Source organism: Temnothorax nylanderi, unplaced genomic scaffold (genome assembly GCF_030848795.1).
Source record: "Temnothorax nylanderi isolate EJ_2023f unplaced genomic scaffold, tnyl_v1.0 TNYL_tig0607_pilon, whole genome shotgun sequence".
NCBI lineage: Eukaryota > Metazoa > Arthropoda > Insecta > Hymenoptera > Formicidae > Temnothorax > Temnothorax nylanderi.
This window is the reverse complement of record NW_027249669.1, coordinates 31,588-53,295: the sequence shown is the minus strand read 5'-3', so window position 1 is coordinate 53,295 and position 21,708 is coordinate 31,588. Positions and strand designations below refer to the sequence as shown.

The window sequence follows — 21,708 nt, the reverse complement described above, 5'->3', positions numbered from 1 at the left end:
TGGCCAAGATACGGCCGAAAGTGATCGGGGCGAATAGAGAGACAGTCCACGTACGCCGAAACAACGTGCCGAGAAATCACGCGAGACCGTAACGCAAAAAGAGCGCACGGCCTCAGACAAACGCGTCGCATAATCGTACGGGCGTGCGGAGACGACATCGAATCCCCAAGAAAGGCATCAACATAAATGGTGCAAAAGTCGAGCCTGGTGAGGCATCGCAAAACAATTCGACCAACGGTCGAGCCCTGCGGGGCATTTCTGAATAATTCGACACACAGTCGAGCCGGAAACCAAGTGAACTGCGAGACTGACTCCACACGTCGGAACAACGTGCGAGACATTACGCGAGGCCGTAACGCAAGAAGAGCGCACGGCCTAGAAACAACGCGTTGCATAATCGTACGGACGAGCGGAGGCGACATCGAATCCTTGTGTGGCAGTTATAGGATTCGGCGATATGGGAGGTCGAGCCCGAGGGCAAAAAAATGTGCGGAATACTCCGAGGGTCGCGCCGAAGATAGGGGCGCGAGAGCGGAGAGGAGAATGGAGAAGTTTTAAAGAAAATGTAACAATCGCGTTTTCCCCGCTCGGAATTAGCTCGCCGGGCCAGGATGAGAAAACGTGGAGACACTGGTTGGTTTCACAAAACTTTATTCCTTATTCTCTATTTGATAATACAAATTGATGGAGGGTGTGAGTGTATGTGCTTGAGTGTGTGTGTGGCTCCGCTGAGCCGCTGTGTACGTGTGCGGGGTGAATTCGCGGACAAGAGACGGAGGCGCGGTTGCCTTGAGTACTTATCGCTAGACTTATGACTACGCGGGCGGATTCGCGGAGGCACGGTTGCTTTATGCGGACGGTCAGGTGGTCAGGAGCTCACTCGGGGGCACCCGAGCGAGCGGCCCGTACACCGGGGGCACCCGGCTTGAAGACGGGGGCACCCGTCTTCCGTACGGCGGAAAGGGTCGGGGGCGCCCGACCCAGCGGCAGGAGAGGGCAGGTAAATCAACCGGGGGCACCCGGCTGGGAGGCCCGTACTCTGGGGGCACCCAGGTGAGAACGGGGGCACCCGTTCTCTGCACGGAGGACGAGGTTGGGGGCACCCAACCTGGTTAAGCGGTCTCGGAGAGTGGTCGTGTCGGGAACAGGAGCTGGACAGGACTGGTCTCGGTGTCGGCTCGAGTCCCCTATTTATACCCCGAGTTAGCGAGCGGTGGAGCAGCCCCCACCGCTCGGGCACAGGAACACGTGTGCCGTGACGCCGAGCGCGTGTTAGCTGGCCGTCAGGGCCGTACCGCTAGTGACGAATACGCGTATCGTCACATCACCCCCCCGTGTTAGGAAGGAAATATACGGAGATATTTTTGCCTTTTTAGCCTACTTATTTATTGCATCTATACAATGGTTAGCGCCGCTGGGACGACCGGAGATTGCCCCGTGGGTCGAATCGCAGGACCCACAGGGATCCGCTGGCGCGGGCTCGGTACTTCCGGTTACGGACGACGGCGGATCGGGGCACGGCTACTCTCTCGCCGGTCGGTAGCGGGAACCAGAGCAGGTCGTCGAGGGGGGAGGCTTCTGGGGTTCGGGCCATCGTGGTGGTCGGGGGTGGGCAGGGGCCTGGTCGGTTAGGGGGTCGGGTCGTTGTTGGGGAGGCAAGGGCCGGTGTGGTGGCGGCGCACACTGGTGGTGTGGCGGGGTTTCGGGCCGTCGGTCCTCGGGCTTCGGCGATGTTCGGTGGCCGTCTTGGCGCTGATTTCCCCGTGGTTCCCCGTGCGGCCGTGGTTGCGGCCGGTCGGGCGGCCTGGCGGCCGGGTGGGGCCGCGGCTGGCTGGCCGGAGAGTCGGTCGGAGGCCTGGCGGCGTTCCTCCGGGCGTGGGGTAGTTCGGCGGCTGGACGCGCCGGAGGGTAACCTGGCTGGTGGTCGGTCGGCATTCTGCGGGCGTTCTGCTGGCCGCAGGTTCGCCAGTACTCGGGTGGCTGGCGGACGCCTGGCCGGGCGTACCGGTACCGCCTCGATGAAGATGGCGGCGCGGCGACGATTCTCGGCGTCACCCCGCTGGATTCGAGTCCCCACACTGGGGGCCTGGCGGCGGGGAGCGTCCCCTGGGCTGGTGGTCGGCCCAGGATCGATCGGCTCCTCCCACAGGTCGTCGAGATCATCGATGTTGCCGAAAAGCTCTTCTAACTTCGCACGTCGATCCATACTGGTTAGCTATTCTGAAACAACTGAAAAGTCTTCCGCGTCGCGAGTTTATATACCGGTAACGGACGTATATGTCCCTTTTTCCCTTTCGCGTGTTTTTCCGACTCAGGAATGCGGACGTCATTTTCCCCGAAAATGGTCCGGGCGTTGTTTACCTATGTTTGGTGACACGGGGCTCGGGGCTCCGGCGCGCTTTTGAGGTCTTGTATGTGTACGTGTCTGTGCCAACGCCCCCGGGTGTCGCGCAAGTCGACTATGACGGGTGAGATAATTTTCCTTACCTCCAGAGGGCCGGTATAGCGGGGGGCTAACTTGGCGTTGAAGCCCGTGGCTTTCTTCGATAGCGGGTACTCCCCCTTCCAGACGAGGTCCCCGACGCGGGGTTTCCAATCCCGTCGTCGCAGGTTATAGTGGGCTTCCTGTCGTTGGAACGCTCGGGCCATGTTGACCCGCACTACCTCGTAGGCTTCTTCGAGCCGACGTCGGGTCTGGTGGGGTGCCGGGTTCGCCGCATGGCGACGGTCTTCCGGGTGCGGGAGGGCGAGCTCCCGGCCGTGGTTGAGATACGCCGGTGTGTACCCGGTGGCCTCGTGTCGACCGGTATTATAGGCGAACTGCAACGGGGACAGGTGCTCGTCCCAGTGCCGATGGTTTTTCCCGACATACTGGGCTACCATGATTTTCAGTGTCCGGTTGGTGCGCTCGACCGGGTTGCAGTGAGGCGCTCTCACGGGGGTAGTTCGGTGCTCGATCTGGAATGCTCGTAGGACCCCCTCGAGCTGAACCGATTTTAACTGGGTTCCGTTGTCGGAAATGATCTGGTCGGGGCATCCGTGCTGGTAGATGACTCGGTCGAGGATCGCCTTAGTTACGGCCGGAGCGGTGGCCCTGCGCAGGGGTTTGAGTTCGACCCACTTTGTGAACCGGTCCTGCATAACTAACAGCCAAGCATGGCCCTGGGTGGACCGTGGCAAGGGGCCGACGAGGTCCAGGGTCACTTGCTGCCAGGGCTCGGTGACGGGTGCCGTTTGGAGGTTTCCGGCTGGCTTGGTAGTGGGTGCCTTGTGCGCCAGGCAGGTTGGGCACTGGCGGACATACCGGGTGATGTCTTGGAACATCCCCGGCCAATAGAACAGTCTGGCCATGCGAGCGATGGTCTTGGCGACCCCGAAGTGGCCCGCTGTGGGGTCTTCGTGGTGCCTTTGCATGGTCCGGGCCCGTTCCTCCTTCGGAATGCACCGTTTCCACTGGTCCGCCGGGTCGACCTCCCGGAAATCCACATCGTGCAGGATGTGACGAAACAGCTGGCCGTTTTGGATGCGGTAGTCTGGAAACTCGGTAGGGCGTTGTCTTGCTCCGGTCAGGATCCGCCGGTACCATTGGCACCTCGGAGCGGCCTGGGCGCCGCACACCTCTGGCTGGCGTGAGAGGGCATCGGCGACCTTGTTGAGGCTGCCTTTGCGGTATCGTACGTCGAAGTCGTGCTGCTGTAGTTCGAACAGCCACCGACCCAGCCGGCCGGTGGGTTCTTCCAAGCGTTGCAACCACCGGAGGGACTGATGGTCGGTCACCACCGTGAAGGAGTATCCTTCGAGATACCCTCGCATCTTCCGGATGCCCCATACGATCGCGAGGCATTCGAGTTCCGTGGCGCTGTAGTTTCTCTCTGCGCCGTTCAGTGTTCGGCTGGCATACGCCACGACCCGTTCCCCGTCGTCCTGGTGCTGGGTCAGCACGGCTCCGAGCCCGTGAGAACTAGCGTCCGTTTGGAGGATGAAACGGCGATCAAAATCTGGGCAGGCCAGTACTGGGGCGGAGGTCAACGCCTCCTTCAGGCGCTCGAAAGCGCTTTCTTCGTCCGGACCCCAAGTCCATTTTACTCCCTTCTTTGTCAGGCGGGTGAGCGGGGCAGCCACCGTCGAGAAGTTCGCGACGAATCGCCGGTACCAGGAGGCCATGCCCAAGAATTGGCGTACCTTGCGTACGGTGGTCGGTGCCGGCCATCGGGCCACGGCGCTCACCTTGTCCGGGTCGGTTTGGAGGCCGTAGCGATCCACGATGTGGCCCAAGTATCGGAGTTGGTCTCGGCAAAAATGGCACTGTTCCGGATTTAGGCGGAGCTTAGCTTCCCTGAGGCGGCGGAACACCTCGGCCAATAGTCGGAGGTGCTCTTCAAAGGTGCGGCTGACCACAATAATGTCGTCCAAGTATACGAGGACGTATGGTGCGAGGTCCGGTCCCAGTATCTCGTCGAGTAGCCTCTGGAAGGTGGCTGGTGCGGAATGGAGGCCAAACGGCATTACCCGGAACTGCATAAGGCCTTTTCCCGGTACGGTAAAAGCGGTGACTGGCCGACTTTCGGGCGTTAGTGGTATCTGCCAGTATCCGTTCTTTAGGTCCAGTGTGGACAGATAACGGGTTCCCCGGAGTTTATCCAAGGTGGCCATGACTTGTGGCAGGGGGTACGCGTCCTTTTCTGTGACTTCGTTCACTTGTCGAAAGTCGATGCAGAATCGGTACGTCCCGTCCTTCTTTCGGACCAGCACAATGGGCGAACTCCAAGCTCCGTGGGAAGGCTCAATCACGCCTTCTCGTTCCATCTTCTCTACCTCCCGGTTGATAACTGCCTGCATGGGTTCCGGGTTCCGTGGTCGGTACCGTTGCTTGATGGGTCGGTCGGTCTTGACCCGGATACGGTGTGATATTCGATTGGTCGGGCCGCGGATGCCCTCGAATAGGGCGAGTTCCCTATCTAGGAACTCCTGGAGGCGACGTTCCTCGTCGGGGGTTCGGGAGGCCAGTCCCTGGGCTACGGCTCCGCATTCGGTCTGCGCGGTCTTGCGTGGTGCGGTGGCCCGCAGCACGATCCCCGTCCGGGCCCACAGGTCCACGCCGATGAGTACGGCGCCCTGTAGCGATGGCATGATTAGGAAGTCGTGCTCGAGCACCTTCCGGCCAATATTCACCGGGAGCGTCATGGTCCCGGGTATCGTGGTTGAACCTCCGTCTGCCAGGTGGACGGAGCTTGTGCCCTGTCGGATCGGGAATCCGAGGCTCTCCGCGTAGCGGGCGGTATCCGTATTAATAAAGGACACCTCGGAGCCGGTATCGTTCAACGCTCGCATAGCGCGGTGTCGTATGCGGACGGACATGTGCGGCCGCGGTTGGTAGGTTACTCGGACGGCGGCGGGGTCCGGGTGGCGGCGGCTTCGACCCCGGCCCGTGCGGCGTTTCCCGGCGTCGGGTGGCAATCGCGGGTGAGGACGCCGTCCTTGCCGCATTGGGAGCAGAACTTCTTGGCCGGCCGTTTGCAGTCTAACCGGGTGTGCCCGCGCTGTTTACATCGCCAGCAGCACTCCTCCCGGTTGTAAGTGGTACTGGCAACTGACGGAGTAGCGGCCGGAGCCTTTCGTTCTGCCTTTCGCTCGCGGTTTTGCTTTTCGATATCTTCGTATTCCGCGGCGCGTGCGTTCAGGTCCCCCAGACTGGTAACGTCATCCAGTCGGATGTAATATTTATACTCGGGGCTCATATTGTCGTAGAGCCGTTCGAGTTGGTCATCCGCTGAAAATCCTCCGGCTCGTCGCATGCTCGTAAGGAGAGCCGTCGCGTATTTGTGGAAGGGCTCGTCAGGTTTTTGAAACCGTCCCTGGATCTCTCGCGACAGCTGCGCGCGGTACCGCCGGGGTAAGAATTGGTTGCGAAAGTCTCGTTGAAAATCCTCCCAAGAGTCCCACGATGCCTGATTATTTCGGTACCAGAGGAGAGTGTCCCCTCGCAGCAGCTCTGGTAGTCCCAATAGAAGCTGGTCTCCGAAGTACCCGTATCCTTGGCGCAAATCCTCCACTCGTTCTAGGAACGCGAGTGGGTCCTTACCGTCGAAGTGGCATCTCTACTTCCGGATCTGATCCATGACCTTGGCCGGATCGGGCGCAACGGGTCCGGCGTTCTGGTGGCCCTCGTTCATCGTATCTTGGAACTCAAACTCGTCCTTCTGCGCGGAGTACTCGTACTTCGGATTAGCGTCCACAAAATCTCGGAGTCTGTGTCGCAGGGTATCGATTGTGCCGCTGGAATCGATCTCTAGTCTTTCTAGCTCGGCCGCCAGATCGGCCTTCGACAATTGATAAATCCAGCTCTTCATGAATCAGGTGGGAACGAACCAGTGTCTCACGGATCAGGTCCCTGTTCGGGCGCCATGTAACAATCGCGTTTTCCCCGCTCGGAATTAGCTCGCCGGGCCAGGATGAGAAAACGTGGAGACACTGGTTGGTTTCACAAAACTTTATTCCTTATTCTCTATTTGATAATACAAATTGATGGAGGGTGTGAGTGTATGTGCTTGGGTGTGTGTGTGGCTCCGCTGAGCCGCTGTGTACGTGTGCGGGGTGAATTCGCGGACAAGAGACGGAGGCGCGGTTGCCTTGAGTACTTATCGCTAGACTTATGACTACGCGGGCGGATTCGCGGAGGCACGGTTGCCTTATGCGGACGGTCAGGTGGTCAGGAGCTCACTCGGGGGCACCCGAGCGAGCGGCCCGTACACCGGGGGCACCCGGCTTGAAGACGGGGGCACCCGTCTTCCGTACGGCGAAAAGGGTCGGGGGCGCCCGACCCAGCGGCAGGAGAGGGCAGGTAAATCAACCGGGGGCACCCGGCTGGGAGGCCCGTACTCTGGGGGCACCCAGGTGAGAACGGGGGCACCCGTTCTCTGCACGGAGGACGAGATTGGGGGCACCCAACCTGGTTAAGCGGTCTCGGAGAGTGGTCGTGTCGGGAACAGGAGCTGGACAGGACTGGTCTCGGTGTCGGCTCGAGTCCCTTATTTATACCTCGAGTTAGCGAGCGGTGGGGGCTGCCCCACCGCTCGGGCACAGGAACACGTGTGCCGTGACGCCGAGCGCGTGTTAGCTGGCCGTCAGGGCCGTACCGCTAGTGACGAATACGCGTATCGTCACAAAAAGTGGGCAGACCTCTACGTAGACGAAGACGACTCCGACGTGGAGGAAAGTTTCATCTATGATGAACGGGAATGTGAGAAGTAAAATTGGAGGAGAGGATACGCGTGGGACAACGCGTTGCAAAGAAAGGTCGCGATACCCAGGAGACGGCGATCGGAGGCACCAAAACCGAATGAACGGCTAACCGATCAAGGGAATTACGGTGACGACAAAACACACTGCCACAGTGTGGGTGAAAACGTGGGAGCCGTGACCGAAAATGAGCGTAGGCTCATGCTGCAAATAGAAGGGTTGAAGGCAGCGATTGAGGAAATGCGTGAAAATTACGCCGATGAAGAAGCGGCGGAGAAAAGCTCCAAGTCGGGCGAGAGGGACGGCGAATGGCGCACCGTAACGCACGAGTCCGAGGGAAAACCGAAAACGGACAGCCGGAAGAGAGAGAAGCAGATGAATGAAGAGGCGGACGACATCGGGCGGCAGATCATCCAGACCACCGTGGAGGAAGTCGAGCGCGCGGAGGCGCAAATGATCGAGTTGGAATTCAGTACGTGCACGGTAAAAGCAATGGTGGATACGGGATCACAGGGCACGGCTATCACAAATGACATATGCGACAAGCTGACGATTAATGACGAACAGCTAGAGGGAACACCGACCAAGTCGTTCAAGATGAAGGGAGCTTTTGCGAGAGAGGGAACACCCGTGCGAGGTAAGGTGCTGATCGAGTGCGAATACCAAAGGAGGGAAGCCGCGCACCAGTGTTACATCAACTTAGCGCGAGGCATGGACTTCCATGTCAAATACCATACGACAATGACATGTGACCCACGAGCGGACGTGAGATTCCTGAAGTTCCTCCGAAAATACGTCGAAGGGACACTCGGGGAGGCCTACTGTCAACTGACCGAGTGGCACCGCCGAGTAATCCAAAACGCGGAGAAGATGTGGAATTACGGACGGCAGTCGCGAGGAAAGGACACCAGATTCCCCGCCATACTCGAAATAACTGGCAGAGTGGAGGCAAAAGGGAAGGAATTGGCCGGCGAACACGGCGAGACGTCCGGAGAGACAACGAGGAAAACAATAGTCCTGAATGACGAAGAGCACGGAGAGAGCGCGCGAAGAGCCCAGAACAACGGGGAGCGCGACGAAGACCTGCGGGAAACCCAGAATGACGGGGAGCCAATCGGCGAGAAAAAGGTCACGCGACATAAGGAGAATCCTGATGACAACGAGTGCGAGGAGGCGAGCCATAAACGCACAAAATCCATCACAGAGACAAGGAAGATACGACGACAGCGGCGAACGAGAAACACTAGCGCGGGAACACGGAACAAAATCAACGTGCGCGAGTTACCGTGAGTAGGCGTGATAAGTGACCCAGTGGAAGAGACAGAGTGCGACGAAAAGCGTAGACGGGATAAAAGACGACAGGAGGAGCGTCGGCGTAGAAGGCGAATAGCGAAGCAAGCGGAATGCGGAAGTGAGTTGAGCTCTGTGCGAGACGCGACCCCATGCCCAGAGCTGACGGGGAGTATGCAACCGCATGCTTCCAGGCCGCGGCCCTTTTATAAAGGGGCACACCGTATGGTCCTCCGTAGGGTAGAGTCGGCAGCAGTCGTGACCCGGACGAGCCCAACACTGGCAGGAGGACAAGCAGAGGCGCCACCAGCGCAACCCGAGGCGCTAAGAGTAGATAACCAGATCGCGTTCCGAGGATGGGCGCGCGTAAGATCGGAGAATTAGATTATAAGTTCAGTTTATACATATTTTGTTTTCGGCCTAAGCGCATAAAAGCGCCAGTTTAGTTAATTTTGTCGCGCGAACCGACGCACATAGCGCGACCCAGGTTTAGGCCACACGCAATCTTCAGGCGGCCGGCGAGCCCGCGAAATCGCGAACCACCGGTCGCACAATCAGCAGGGCCACCGATGGCCCACCAGAGCGACCCAAGGAGGGGTCACGACTGACCGCGGGTCAGATCCGAAGGCGCGTTCGCGAGATAGCGGACCGAGGGTCTCACGCGAGGGGGAGCAACGGATGATTCGCCCGCGGGACCGACAGAACAATCAGGGCCATTCGGCGTCGCGAACGGACGCCCGGGTAAGAAATTCGCGGACACACGCGATCCGCGGGAATAAATGGCCGATGATCGACATGCGGCACCTGGTATGCACGAAAACCGGGTCGGCGTCAAAGTCCGGCCACGCGAAGGTCAAGTTGCGTGACCACCCGCGATCTCGTCAACCAAGCGTCATCGCCGGGAACAGAGGGCGGATACCGGTTGAGAAGGTCGCGTAGATGCGTCACCGGGGGTCGGCGTCGACGGCCGACGACACTAGATATACCCGGACATTTTCTGCGAGAAGTCGGTCCGGATGCATGTATTAGAGCGTGGGGTAGGACGTGCGCACAGGTCGGCGCCGAGAAAACTCGTAAAATAAGCGAGGCGGAAAACCACTACCCTGGAGCGAAGAGAGGGGGTCAACCTGAGGGCATCGCCACTAGAAATTTCCGCCAACAACATCTGGAACGTTCGGCGTGGAAAAGAGAAAGTTGTTATTGCGCCGCGACGAACATTCCAGAGAGTGAAAGCGGCCGTGAAGCCGTGGTGGGGATAGCGGCCGTAAGTGGGGAGCCACTGAGAGCAGCGGCACTCGAAGCAGTCTCTCGAGGACAACCGGCGAGCGTACATGTTATCGAGATTTCCACCGCGATCGTGCTAAGTCCCGCGATAGTAAGTCGTGCGAAATACTCATCGTTAACCGGTTTCCATTACAATCGGGAACGCCCGCGAAACGCGTTACATATCGTCGATATAAAAGGCGAAAGGTACAGAGATACCGTATAGAACTTGCGTGCGTTTGGCGAATTGTGCGACGCCATCTTGTGCGAGAGTTTTTGTGAACAACCAAGTGTGTGTAAACCGAAGCCTGCAAATAAAGAAAATAATTATTTGCAACATTAAAGAAGGAATTGTCAATTAATTACATCCCACTTACCTGATCAAGCGGATGTCGGCCATCTTGGACAGTCGTTGATCCGGATCGGAGATTATCTTCGATAATTCATCGGTGGGGAATGGAGATCGGCCATTTGTTATAAAATTCTGGAAAAGTGCGGTCGTTAATGAGTTAGCTTACCAAGTTGCGTATACTTACCTCAGGCGCGCGGTGGTCAGCCATCTTTGTCGGGCGTTGGTCCTGGATGCTGGGAATCACCTGTGATCCATCGGGCGGCGGCACTGACGAGGCATCCGTAGCAATAACCTGAAAATATAGTTAATTAACCGAGTTGATTGACTGACATACGTATACTTACCCGTGGTAGCCGATGGTCAGACATCTCGGCCGTACGTTGATCCTGGTCGAAGGTTATTACCGATGATCACTGGGGAGACGGCACAGACGCGCCATCCGTTGCGGGAACCTGAAAATTTAATTAAATTTCGGAGTTAGTTGACCGACGTACCGATACTTACCTGAAGAGGCGGTGGTCCGCCATCTTCATCCTGCGTTGAGATACGGCGGCGATTGGAGTCGATGATCCGGGGGTTGATGCTGGAAGTCGTCCATCCGTGGCGGGAACCTGAAAATAATAAGGGATTAATTAGTTTGATGACACGTTCATGAAGCATAGCTAGGAAACACTGATACATACCTTCTCGGTGAACAGAGGTCAAACCGAGTGGCGACCGTTAGACGGACAGATAGCCGCATGAATCGGGCCTGAAATTGTGCCGTTCGGTCACACCTTGACCGAGGGCGACAAACCCTCGGCCGGCTCGGAAGAAGGCACGGCCCTTCTGCAAACAACGGAGGAAACCGGAGACATGAAGGTGGAGGCGGAGGACCTACCGATTGATTCGTAAATGCCTCCCCTCCGCCATTTACAGTCGAACCTCAACCACGCCCGCGCCGCCCAGGATCTCTTTCTGCAGACGATGGCGGAGCGCGGGTGTGGTTTAGGAGTGGTGGTGGAGCCGTGGCGCGTCCCGCCCAACCATCCGTGCTGGGCAATGGACGACACGGGCTCTGCCGCCGTAATGTGGAGGGACACGCTGCATTCCCCCCCTGCTCTATGAGCGAGAGAGGCGTGGGATACGTGGTCGTCCGCTGGGGGCTCGTCTCTGTGATGAGCGTTTACGCCCCCCCGAGGTGGAGCCAGGCGGAATTCGAGGGAGTGCTGCACGATATGCACGCGTGCGTGCGCAGGCATCTCCTCGCGTCGCCCGGCGGAATAATCGTGGCGGGGGACTTCAACGCGAAGAACCCTCTCTGGGGGTCCCCCGCCGCGGATCAAAGAAGTCGCACCTTGGAGGGGTGGGCGTTGGGCCTGGGCCTGGTCCTTATAAATACGGGCCGGGCCAGCACGTGTCTACGCAGACGGGGAGAGTCCATCGTGGACTTGACGTGGGCGAGTCCCCCCGCTGCGCGCAGGATCGGACACTGGGGGGTGGCAACGGGGAGAGAAACCTTGTCCGACCACCGTCACATTGAGATGGTGGTCGACGCCGCCTCCCAAGAAGTACTGGCACGACGCCGAGAGATAGAGGCGTCCAAACGGAGATGGGCCCTCAAAAAGCTGAGTCCCGATCATCTGCGAGCAGCGGTGATCGGGCTCACTTGGGCGGACGACGAGGAGGAGCCGCGCGAAGACGCGGGCGACAAGGGGGCCTTCGACGTTGACGACGGGGCGGACCGGCTGCGGGACCTCATGTCCCGGGCCTGCGACGCCGCGATGCCCCGCGTCAGAAGGCTCCCCCCGAAGAGAGCTATGTATTGGTGGACGGACGCCATCGCGGAGCTGAGGCAAAAGTCCGTCCACAAAATGCGTCAGTGGCTCCGCGCTAAAGCTGGGCGCGGAGGTCGCTGTGTCGAGGAGACCGGAGAGGCCTGGCGTGCTGCCCGTCAAGCGCTCTCCGGTGCGATAAGAGCGGCCAAGGAGCGCTCCTGGGGAGAGCTCCTCCACTCCTTGGACGAGGATCCGTGGGGGCGTCCCTACAAACTGGTGCTCGACCGTTTGAGGCCGTGGACGCCCCCGCTCACGGAAACCCTGGACCCCCAGTTCGCGGGAAGAGTCGTAGATACACTCTTCCCGGAGGGGGACGGCGGCGCCGTCCTCTTCCCGGAGGTTCATGTCCCCGAGTGGGACGAGGAACTGGGGGTCACGGGGGAGGAGTTGGAGCGAGCAATAAAACGGGTCAGGCAACGCAAGGCGCCTGGCCCGGACGGAATCCCCGGGAGGGCTTGGGTCTTGGTCGCTGGGGGACTGGCCGACAGACTACAGCGCATTTATACCGCGTGTCTGAAAGCCGGCCGGTTCCCCAAAGGATGGAAGCGGGCCAGTCTTGTTTTGCTTCCCAAGGTAGGAAAACCCGCGGACTCCCCATCGGCGTATCGTCCGATTTGCCTGCTGGACGAGGTCGGTAAGATTTTCGAGCGGATCATCGCTCAACGCCTCGTCCAGCAACTGTCCCGGAGAGAGGGTCGGGGCCTCTCCGACGACCAATTTGGTTTCCGCGCGGGCCGGTTGACCATCGACGCGATCACGCGTATCATGGCCCGCGTGGGAGAGGTCACGAGCCAGGGTGGGGTGTCTTTGGGCGTCGGGTTTGACGTCCAAAACCCCTTCAACTCCCTGCCCTGGCCGGTAATAGGAGAGGCCCTTTTGGAACTCGGCGTGTCGCCGTACATGGTACGGGTGATAGCCGATTACTTCCGGGACAGGGGCCTTATGTTCACGGACGGTGAGGGGGTCCTGAGGACTAGGGTAGTGGGCTGCGGAGTGCCACAGGGGTCCGTTTTAGGACCCCTACTCTGGATCATGGCCTACGACCGGGTCCTCCGGGTGCCTCTCTTCGCTGACTGTTGGCTGACCGGGTACGCGGACGACGTGTACCTGGGGGTCAGCGGGGAGACGTGGGAGGAAGCACGGAGACTGGCCAACGCAGCGGCAGCCTCGGTGGTAAGAGCGATCAAGGGGCTGGGCCTGAGGGTGGCCCCGCAGAAAACGCAGGCCGCATGGTTCTGGGATGGCGGTCTGCGGTGGTGACCGAAGGGGCTCAGCCTCAATATCGAAAGAATCCGCGTCCCCATCACCCTGGACATCAAAAACCTGGGTGTATGGCTGGGCTGCACCAGCAGTTTCGGCACGCATGTTGCCCGTGCGGTCTCCAAGGCCAAGGCCATGGCAAACAGCCTGGCCAGGTTGTTGCCCAACTTGGGCGGGGCAGGCGGGCGCGTGCGTCGCCTGTACGCGATGACGGTCCACTCGGTATTGCTGTACGGAGCGCCAATATGGGCAGAGAAGGTAGCGGAGAACCCGGCGCTCCTGAGGCAGCTCGTGGGCGTCTAACGCCTGATCGCACAACGGGCGTCCCGAGCGTACCGGACCGTCTCGCACGCAGGGGCGACTGCCCTCTCGGGCATTCCGCCGATCGACCTCCTCGCGAAATCACACGCGAGGACCTATCGGCGGATGCAGGAGGCAAAAAACCTGGGCGGCGTGATTCTGCCCAGGGAGAGGACAATGCTGAAACTGCAAGGCAGGGAGATCCTCCTCCAGGAGTGGGAGGATAGAATTGCGGATCCCCGCATGACTTCCGGAAGGAGGATACGCAAAGCCGTCCAGCCGGTCCTAAGAGAATGGGCAGAGAGGAGGGGACGCGGATTGACGTTCCATTCGACGCAGGTGCTCTCCGGGCACGGTTGCTTCGGGGAGTTCCTGTGTCGAATTGGAAAGGACACCACCGGCTGCCATCACTGCCCGGAGGCAGTGGACACGGCGCAGCATACCCTCGAGTCCTGCCCAGCGTGGGACGAGGAGCGCCGTGTTCTCCGGGCGGTGGTCGGAGATGACTTCTCCCCCTCGGCTGTTCTGATTGCGGCAGTCGAGGCGCGCGGAGAGGAGAAGTGGCGCGCGTTCACCTCCTTCTGCGGCCAAGTTATGGCGCAGGAGGCCGCGGAACGCGTCAGGACGGGGCAGGTTGCCCCTCCTGACATTAGGGACGGAAATGGGGACGGTGGACAGCCACCACCGCCGCCGCCCCCCTTACGGCGACAGCAACGTGGCCGTAACAGAGGAGGTGGGACGGGAAACGGGGGGCGACGCCGAAGGCCACCCCCACCACTCGCACGTCCACGTACGCCTAGTGGCCGTCGCAAGAGAGCCGGCACCGCGAGAAGAACGACGATCGCCCCGCGTGCAATCCGCACCGGGGCGTACAACGATAGCAGTAGCGAGGGGCCGCGACCGCCGCGACGACGCGGCGGCCGACACCCCCTCGCCACATCCTCGGAAAAGAAGAGATGACGAGGGGGAGTGGGGTCGGACACCCCACCGAATCTAGGCGGCTGCGCGGTTGTTGTGGGCCTGTAAAAGGCCTACCCCCCGCCCCTCCTTGAGGAGTGGGAGCACCGCGCACGCATGCCGCACGGTGTGGTTTGCTGGCCTTTGGTTAGGCCTGCCCCCCGCCCTGATTCAACAGGGCGGGAGCACCACACCCGCGACCGGTGGCTCTGTCCCTCCCCCTCCCTCCATACTGGTACTCGCCCGCAAACGGGCGAGCTCATGAAAATGAGAGGGACCAGACTCCCTCCCCCCCCTGGGGAGGAGTCTATTGGAAGGGCGCGGGCGTGTGGGCGGGGTAACCACACGTCCGCCGTACATTTCCCCCTTATACGAGGGGTGGCGGGTCGGGGCTGATATCCCTCCGACCCGCCACACACGTTAGGAAACTAGGCCAACTAGGCCGAGGGGGCACAATGCCCCCTCAAGACGACGCCCAACAAAAGGCGCGGCGCGGGGGAGGTTCCGGAAGAATCATTGCGTTTCCCGGGGCCTCCCCTCATCTTTGAAAAACGCGCCCAGATGGATATCCGCGGGGTTTTAGTCGATAGAAATCCGACACTTCCCTTGCCCCTCCCCGGGGGCGGGGGGGTCTTTCCCCTCCCATAAAGAGGGGGCCACCGGGCCATATACCGACCTGCTCGTCAGGTCCGGGAACCCGGTAGTTGAAGATTTCCCAGCGTCAAAAAAAAAAAAAAAAAAAAAAAGACCACTTACCGACAGTAGAAGTTACCATAAGTAAGACCACTTACCGACAGTAGAAGTAAGACCACTTACCATAAGACCACTTACCGACAGTTGAACTTACCATAAGTAAGACCACTTACCGACAACGGAACTTACCATAAGTAAGACCACTTACCGACAGTAAAACTTACCGACAGTAAAACTTACCATAAGTAAGACCACTTACCAACAACCGTGACTTACCATTAGTAAGATCACCCACCGACAATAGAACTTACCATAACAACAGTCGAACTTACCATCGGATTCATGCGATAGAATTAGTTACACGCCGCGTAGTATATAAGCAACAAGTACTCGCGATGCCGCAAGGCTCTTCTTAACTTTAACTATAGGGATCTAACTTCCGAAACCCCACAACCCCTCCTCAGACTCTTCCAGAAAACTCCCGGCTCAGGGAAAAACATGACCATATAAGGAGAGAAATTGGGGACTGGACCGATGACGCAACACGGCCCTTCCATCTCTCAACCCTTCCACTCAATCACAAAGAAAGAAGGAAAAACATGACCATATATAAGGAGAGAAATCGGGGACTGGACCGATGACGCAACACGGCCCTTCCATCTCTCAACCCTTCCACTCAATCACAAAGGAAGAAGGAAAAACATGACCATATAAGGAGAGAAATCGGGGACCGGACCGATGACGCAACACGGCCCTTCCATCTCTCAACCCTTCCACTCAATCACCCCCGCCATCGAGTACGACGGAAGACGGAAAAACATGACCATATAAGAAGAGAAATCGGGGACCGGACGGATGACGCAACGCAACCCTTCCACTTCTCAACCCTTCCATGCAATCGCTCCCGCCTCCAGGAAAATGGAATATAAGGACGAACATCCCGAGGGACGCCGTCAGTCAGCCAGTGAGTTTTCTCGGTTATCCTTCGGACGCGGACTCGACACTTTTCCCAGTGAACATTACCATGTTCTTCTATATCCGAAGCCTTCCATATCCTCCTATATCCGAAGCCTTCCATATCCTTCTATATCCGAAGCCTTCAAGCCCCACGCGTAGCATTGCATTAGTCCAGAGCTCGGCAAGAAATGCACATTTTGGCCGATTTTCAGTTGACTCCGCCTCCCGCTCTCCTCTTACCGCGACGTCCCGCGCGCAGCCTACGAGCTTCGCGAGGCTCAGGACCGTGCCGTTTCGCGACCGCATCACCGTACCGGCACCCCGCGAATAGTTTTCCGCATCACCCATGGGGTACTATTATTGACGCGTTTTTTTTTAAGTGTTATCCCCTGTAGGCCTAATCCACTGAAGACAGACAACTCTTTCATAAATTTAATTAATTGGAACTTTAATTAATGAAGAAGCAGAATTATATGTGTATATATATATATATATATATATATATGGGACGATCCACGTCACTTTTACCCCCCATTTGTCCAAAATTGGTATGGACGGATTTTAATGACCAAAGGCGGAAAATGTTTGTCTTGAAAAGAGCTTTTGAAAGGCGTGTGGCATATATGCGCAATTCAACATGGCGTCATAGTTATGGCTGCTTAAAGGGATAAATTCAAAATTTCAGATCCAACATGGGCAGATAAAACGGTGAAAAGTAACTAAATTCATGTGAAACTCAGTATTTGGGAAATTTTGGGGTCGCTGATTACGAATCTGAACGTAAAATTGTGAAATTCAAAATGGCGGATCCAATATTGCGGATGCAAATATGAGAAACGGACGAAAATTCCAGTAAATGATCTGAAAACTCTTACTGGAAGGTTTTTTGGGTCGCTGATCACGAATTTGTAGCTAATTTGTTAAAAAACAACAGACAAACCGTGTTAATTGAAATTCTACTCTTAGTGTTACCCAGAGATGACGGCGTGGACGTGGTAGAAATTCATCTTTGGAGTGCTTTATTATCGTGAGTTCCCTTGGCCTCTCACGCTTCGGGGTGCTTTATTTTCGTGAGTTCCCCTGGCCTCTCACGCTTCGGGGTGCTTTATTTTCGTGAGTTCCCCTGGCCTCTCACGCTTCGGGGTGCTTTATTTTCGTGAGTTCACCTGTACTGTAGAATGTTCAGTGGTTGCTCACTAGCAGAGTATTTCATGTACTGTAATCCATTATCAGTACTCTGCTAGTGAGCAACCACTAAACATTCTACAGTACAGGTGAACTCACGAAAATAAAGCACCCCGAAGCGTGAGAGGCCAGGGGAACTCACGAAAATAAAGCACCCCGAAGCGTAAGAAGCCAGGGGAACTCACGAAAATAAAGCACTCCAAAGGAGATGAATTTCTACCACGTCCACGCCGTCATCTCTGGGTAACGCTAAGAGTAGAATTTCAATTAACACGGTTTGTCTGTTGTTTTTTTAACAAATTAGCTACAAATTCGTGATCAGCGACCCAAAAAACCTTCCAGTAAGAGTTTTCAGATCATTTACTGGAATTTTCGTCCGTTTCTCATATTTGCATCCGCAATATTGGATCCGCCATTTTGAATTTCACAATTTTACGTTCAGATTCGTAATCAGCGACCCCAAAATTTCCCAAATACTGAGTTTCACATGAATTTAGTTACTTTTCACCGTTTTATCTGCCCATGTTGGATCTGAAATTTTGAATTTATCCCTTTAAGCAGTCATAACTATGACGCCATGTTGAATTGCGCATATATGCCACACGCCTTTCGAAAGCTCTTTTCAAGACAAACATTTTCCGCCTTTGGTCATTAAAATCCGTCCATACCAATTTTGGACAGATGGGGGGTAAAAGTGACGTGGATCGTCCCATATATATATATATATTTATATATAAATCTCTTAAGTGAAATAAAAAATACTCACATTCAGAATAACTATTTTCGGGATTTTTTACAAGCGACAGCAAGAACGTCGATCTGCATATTGCACGTAGCAAGACGCATAAAGACGCGGTAAAGAATTGTCGCTTAAACAAGAACGTTTTTTATTTTTGGTAAGTTTCATTTTTGAGAAAGAAGTCTCACACAAATATGTAGATCCGAACATAGAATAAATTCGGAGTCCAAAATCTCGAAGCTTGGGGTAGGATGATTTCGATAAAATTTTATAAAAATCTGCACCGGTTTCTTTAACCGTTTTAAAAGAAATATTATTTTGCAGATCACATAATTCATCCTGTAAATTAAGATGCTGTTCTTCGATTGGCGCTGTAAGAGGATTCTCAAAAAGAATTAATTCTGTTCGAAGTTTTTCGAAGCAGGTGAAAACGCGTATCGAATTCTTCTATAACAGAATCTACGAAATAGATGTTTTCTTTGAAATTACAGCTACTGCCATGTTCTTCGAGAAGAATCTGGCAAGAAGGAAAGAAATGGAAAATGTTATTATTTAAATGAGATTTGAATAACTGTAATTTCTTTCGGAAAGAATCAACATGACTAACTAATTGGGAAATATTTTGATTTGGTTTTTGCAGCTTTAAATTGAGAAGCCTAAGTTGATTAGTCATGTCAGTAATAAAGGCAAGTTCGGAAAGAAATGTTATATCTTCTAAAACAGATATATATTCCTGAAATTTTGGATTATTTCTTGCAAGAAAAGGAGGATCTCTTTTCTTATTGCAAAAAATATTTTCAAACATTTTGCAGCACTAAGCCAACGTACTGAACAATAAAGTGGAACATCTGTGTGGACAGCATTATGTTCTTGGAGAAATAATTGAAATTTTTGATGACTGAGGAACTTGTGTCCACCTTTAATTATATTAATGATTTTAGTAACAGTCTCCATAGCTGTTGACAATTTGATAACTTTGCCGCTTAGTGCTTCCTGATGAATTATACAATGTATAATAGGGATTATTGCGGCCCCAATTAGTATTACGAAATAGATTAAGAAATACTGTTTAAAGAAAAGAATGTAATAATAAAGAAGAAAGACCGAGAATAACAATAAGGAACGCGACCGCGAAAGCTCGATAGAATTACGCAAGCCGAATCAGAACGAGATGAGTTGCGCGATCGGCCCACATACGACCGAGCAACTCAGCGATAACAAAGGACAGGACGAGGATACAAAAGGAAGCGACGAAAGGAGACGAGAGGGCAATGTGAGTCAGGGAGCAGACCAGTAACGGGCAATTTCTGTAATAACGGTCAACCAGAGTTAATTATACGATCAGTTTAATAAAAGTGTCGTGTGTTGTAATCATTAATAATCCCGCCTCCTCCGTGGACCGAAAGAACCCGGTGCTCCTATCCACAACGGGGCACAACAAATGGTGGCAGCGTGAGGGATCCATTGGCAGGAAGACGGGAACGACAGCTGAAAAAGAAATACAAGTGAATCAGTGAGGCAGTGCAACATCCTCAACGGAGACACGGCAGCCAGATTCAAAAGCAGCGGACAACACGGTAGCGGCCGACGAGGGACAAGCAAGCAGCGTAACCCGAGACGGCACCGACCTACCTCAACGAGGGCTCACCGACTGATAAAGCGGCACGAGCACCGACCAGCAACATGCGACTAGCGACCGTAATGTAAGTCAATTAAGCTAATTATGTAAAACGCAATTACCGTAGATGTCGAAAAACGAAAATCCACCTGCGGAACTAAACCAATCGTGGCTCCATAGCGGGACGTCACGACGAGCGCGTAGAAATAGACCGTTAAGCCCCGTGCAAACGACCGAAGAAGTCGTAAGCGATAATCGCGAAACCGTGCGTAGAAATTTAGACGCGTACTACTCAAGCGAAAGCGAATCGGAACCGGAATTACACCCGAACAGCGTAATCGAACGCGAACAATTCGACGATTCCGTTGTAATTTTAGACGCGAGAGGAATAGAAAAATAACTGCCCCGACGAAGATAGACTCCACCCCTCACACGCGCACACACAATCCGAAGACGCGGACAGTACGACCAGTAGGCTAACACACAGACGAGTTTTCATTAACCTCGTATGATAGCAGCGTATTTAATCCGCACGAGTATTATTCTGCCTCAAGAAACGTGAACGTACTCGAGATGGCGGAAGCAACTAATAGCAACCACGACGCGAATAACGTAAATGACAACGCGCAGATAACTCCAGAAGACGTAAACGCAGAAATCGACCGCCTTAATAGAGTGTTATCTCAGAGAAGAACACCGGCGAATAATCGTAACCGAATTCCCGGATTACAACCGGACGATAGGGATGCCATTCTCGACGAGATATTAAATGGAATCCGCAACTTACAAGACCGCGTAAATCAACTAGAAACGGCGAATCCTGAACGCCGCGAATTTGTCGCAAGACGCGAGCCAAGTAACCTCCCGTTCGAAGTAACGTACGGACGAACGTCATACGATATCCGGAACCAAGCAGAACGCGCTATCGGATATCTACGTCTAAAAGAGGCACGAGATATGATACCCGAGTTCGACGGATCCTCGAGTAAGTTACAAGAATTCTTAAGCGCCGCGTCATATGCAATAAAAAACATAAATCCTATGGAAGAAGGAACGCTATTAGAAGCAGTATTATGCACAAAGCTAAAAGGAAGAGCGATGATAGATTTTCAAACGCGAGAGATAAGAGATTTCGCACAACTAAAGAAAGAATTAGAAGTTTGCTATCTGAGCCGCAAAAGCACAACACACTTACAACTAGAGTTCAATACACTCAAGCAAAAACCAGGAGAAAATGCAAGAGCATTCGGATTAAGAGCGGATAAACTAGCAATGGAGCTATACGACTCCATGATAGAGGGAAGAAACCACACGATAGAAAGCAAGCGAACTATATTAGAAACAATTCAACAACAGGCATTACAGAATTTCCAATTAGGATTGAGAGACGAGATCAAGTTACTTGTCCGAGCTCAACATTTCGCAACCTTGCAAGAAGCGATTGCCGGAGCAAGCGCCGAAGAAAAAGTAAACGGGCCAAGCGGAATTCCGCCGCGTCCCAAAAATAATTATGCATACTCGCCGCAACCGCGCGATAACCGAGCAATATTACAATGCCAAAAATGCGGAAAATACGGGCATCACGGAAGGGAATGTCGTACCAGTAGATACGCGAACCGTTTCTCCTTACCGAAACCCGATAGGACACCCCGCGTAAACGCGATAGATAAAGTCTGCAATTATTGTAAGAAAGCAGGACACATGCGCGAAGAATGTTGGCTGTTAAATGGTCGACCAAATAAAGAAAGAACAAACCACCACAAACCTAATAATCCGAGAGGATAAAACAAGAACTTTTATCCGAAAACAAATGGACCGAGAAAAAAAGACAGCAATTCAGCCGCGAATAGCGATGAAGAAGACAAAGAGGACACAAAGCAGCGCCGACCGGCATTAGAGTATCAGGTGTCACACATGACGAACAAGCCGCGGAAGCATGCAGGGCTAGACTTAATCACTCTGCCCATGCAAGAAGCGAAGCGCGAAAAAATAAATTTACTGTTTGATACCGGAGCGGCCGTATCAATAATAAAAGTAA

At 54.9% G+C, this 21,708-nt stretch overlaps 1 protein-coding gene across 1 annotated transcript; it reads left to right on the top strand.

Moving 5' to 3' along the window:
• Positions 1 to 20,243: 20,243 nt before the first annotated feature.
• LOC139784289 (uncharacterized) lies at positions 20,244 to 21,455 on the top strand. The gene has a single exon (XM_071723452.1). It carries the CDS (start codon positions 20,244 to 20,246, stop codon positions 21,453 to 21,455), a length of 1,212 nt encoding a protein of 403 aa, XP_071579553.1.
• The last annotated feature ends 253 nt before the right edge of the window (positions 21,456 to 21,708 follow it).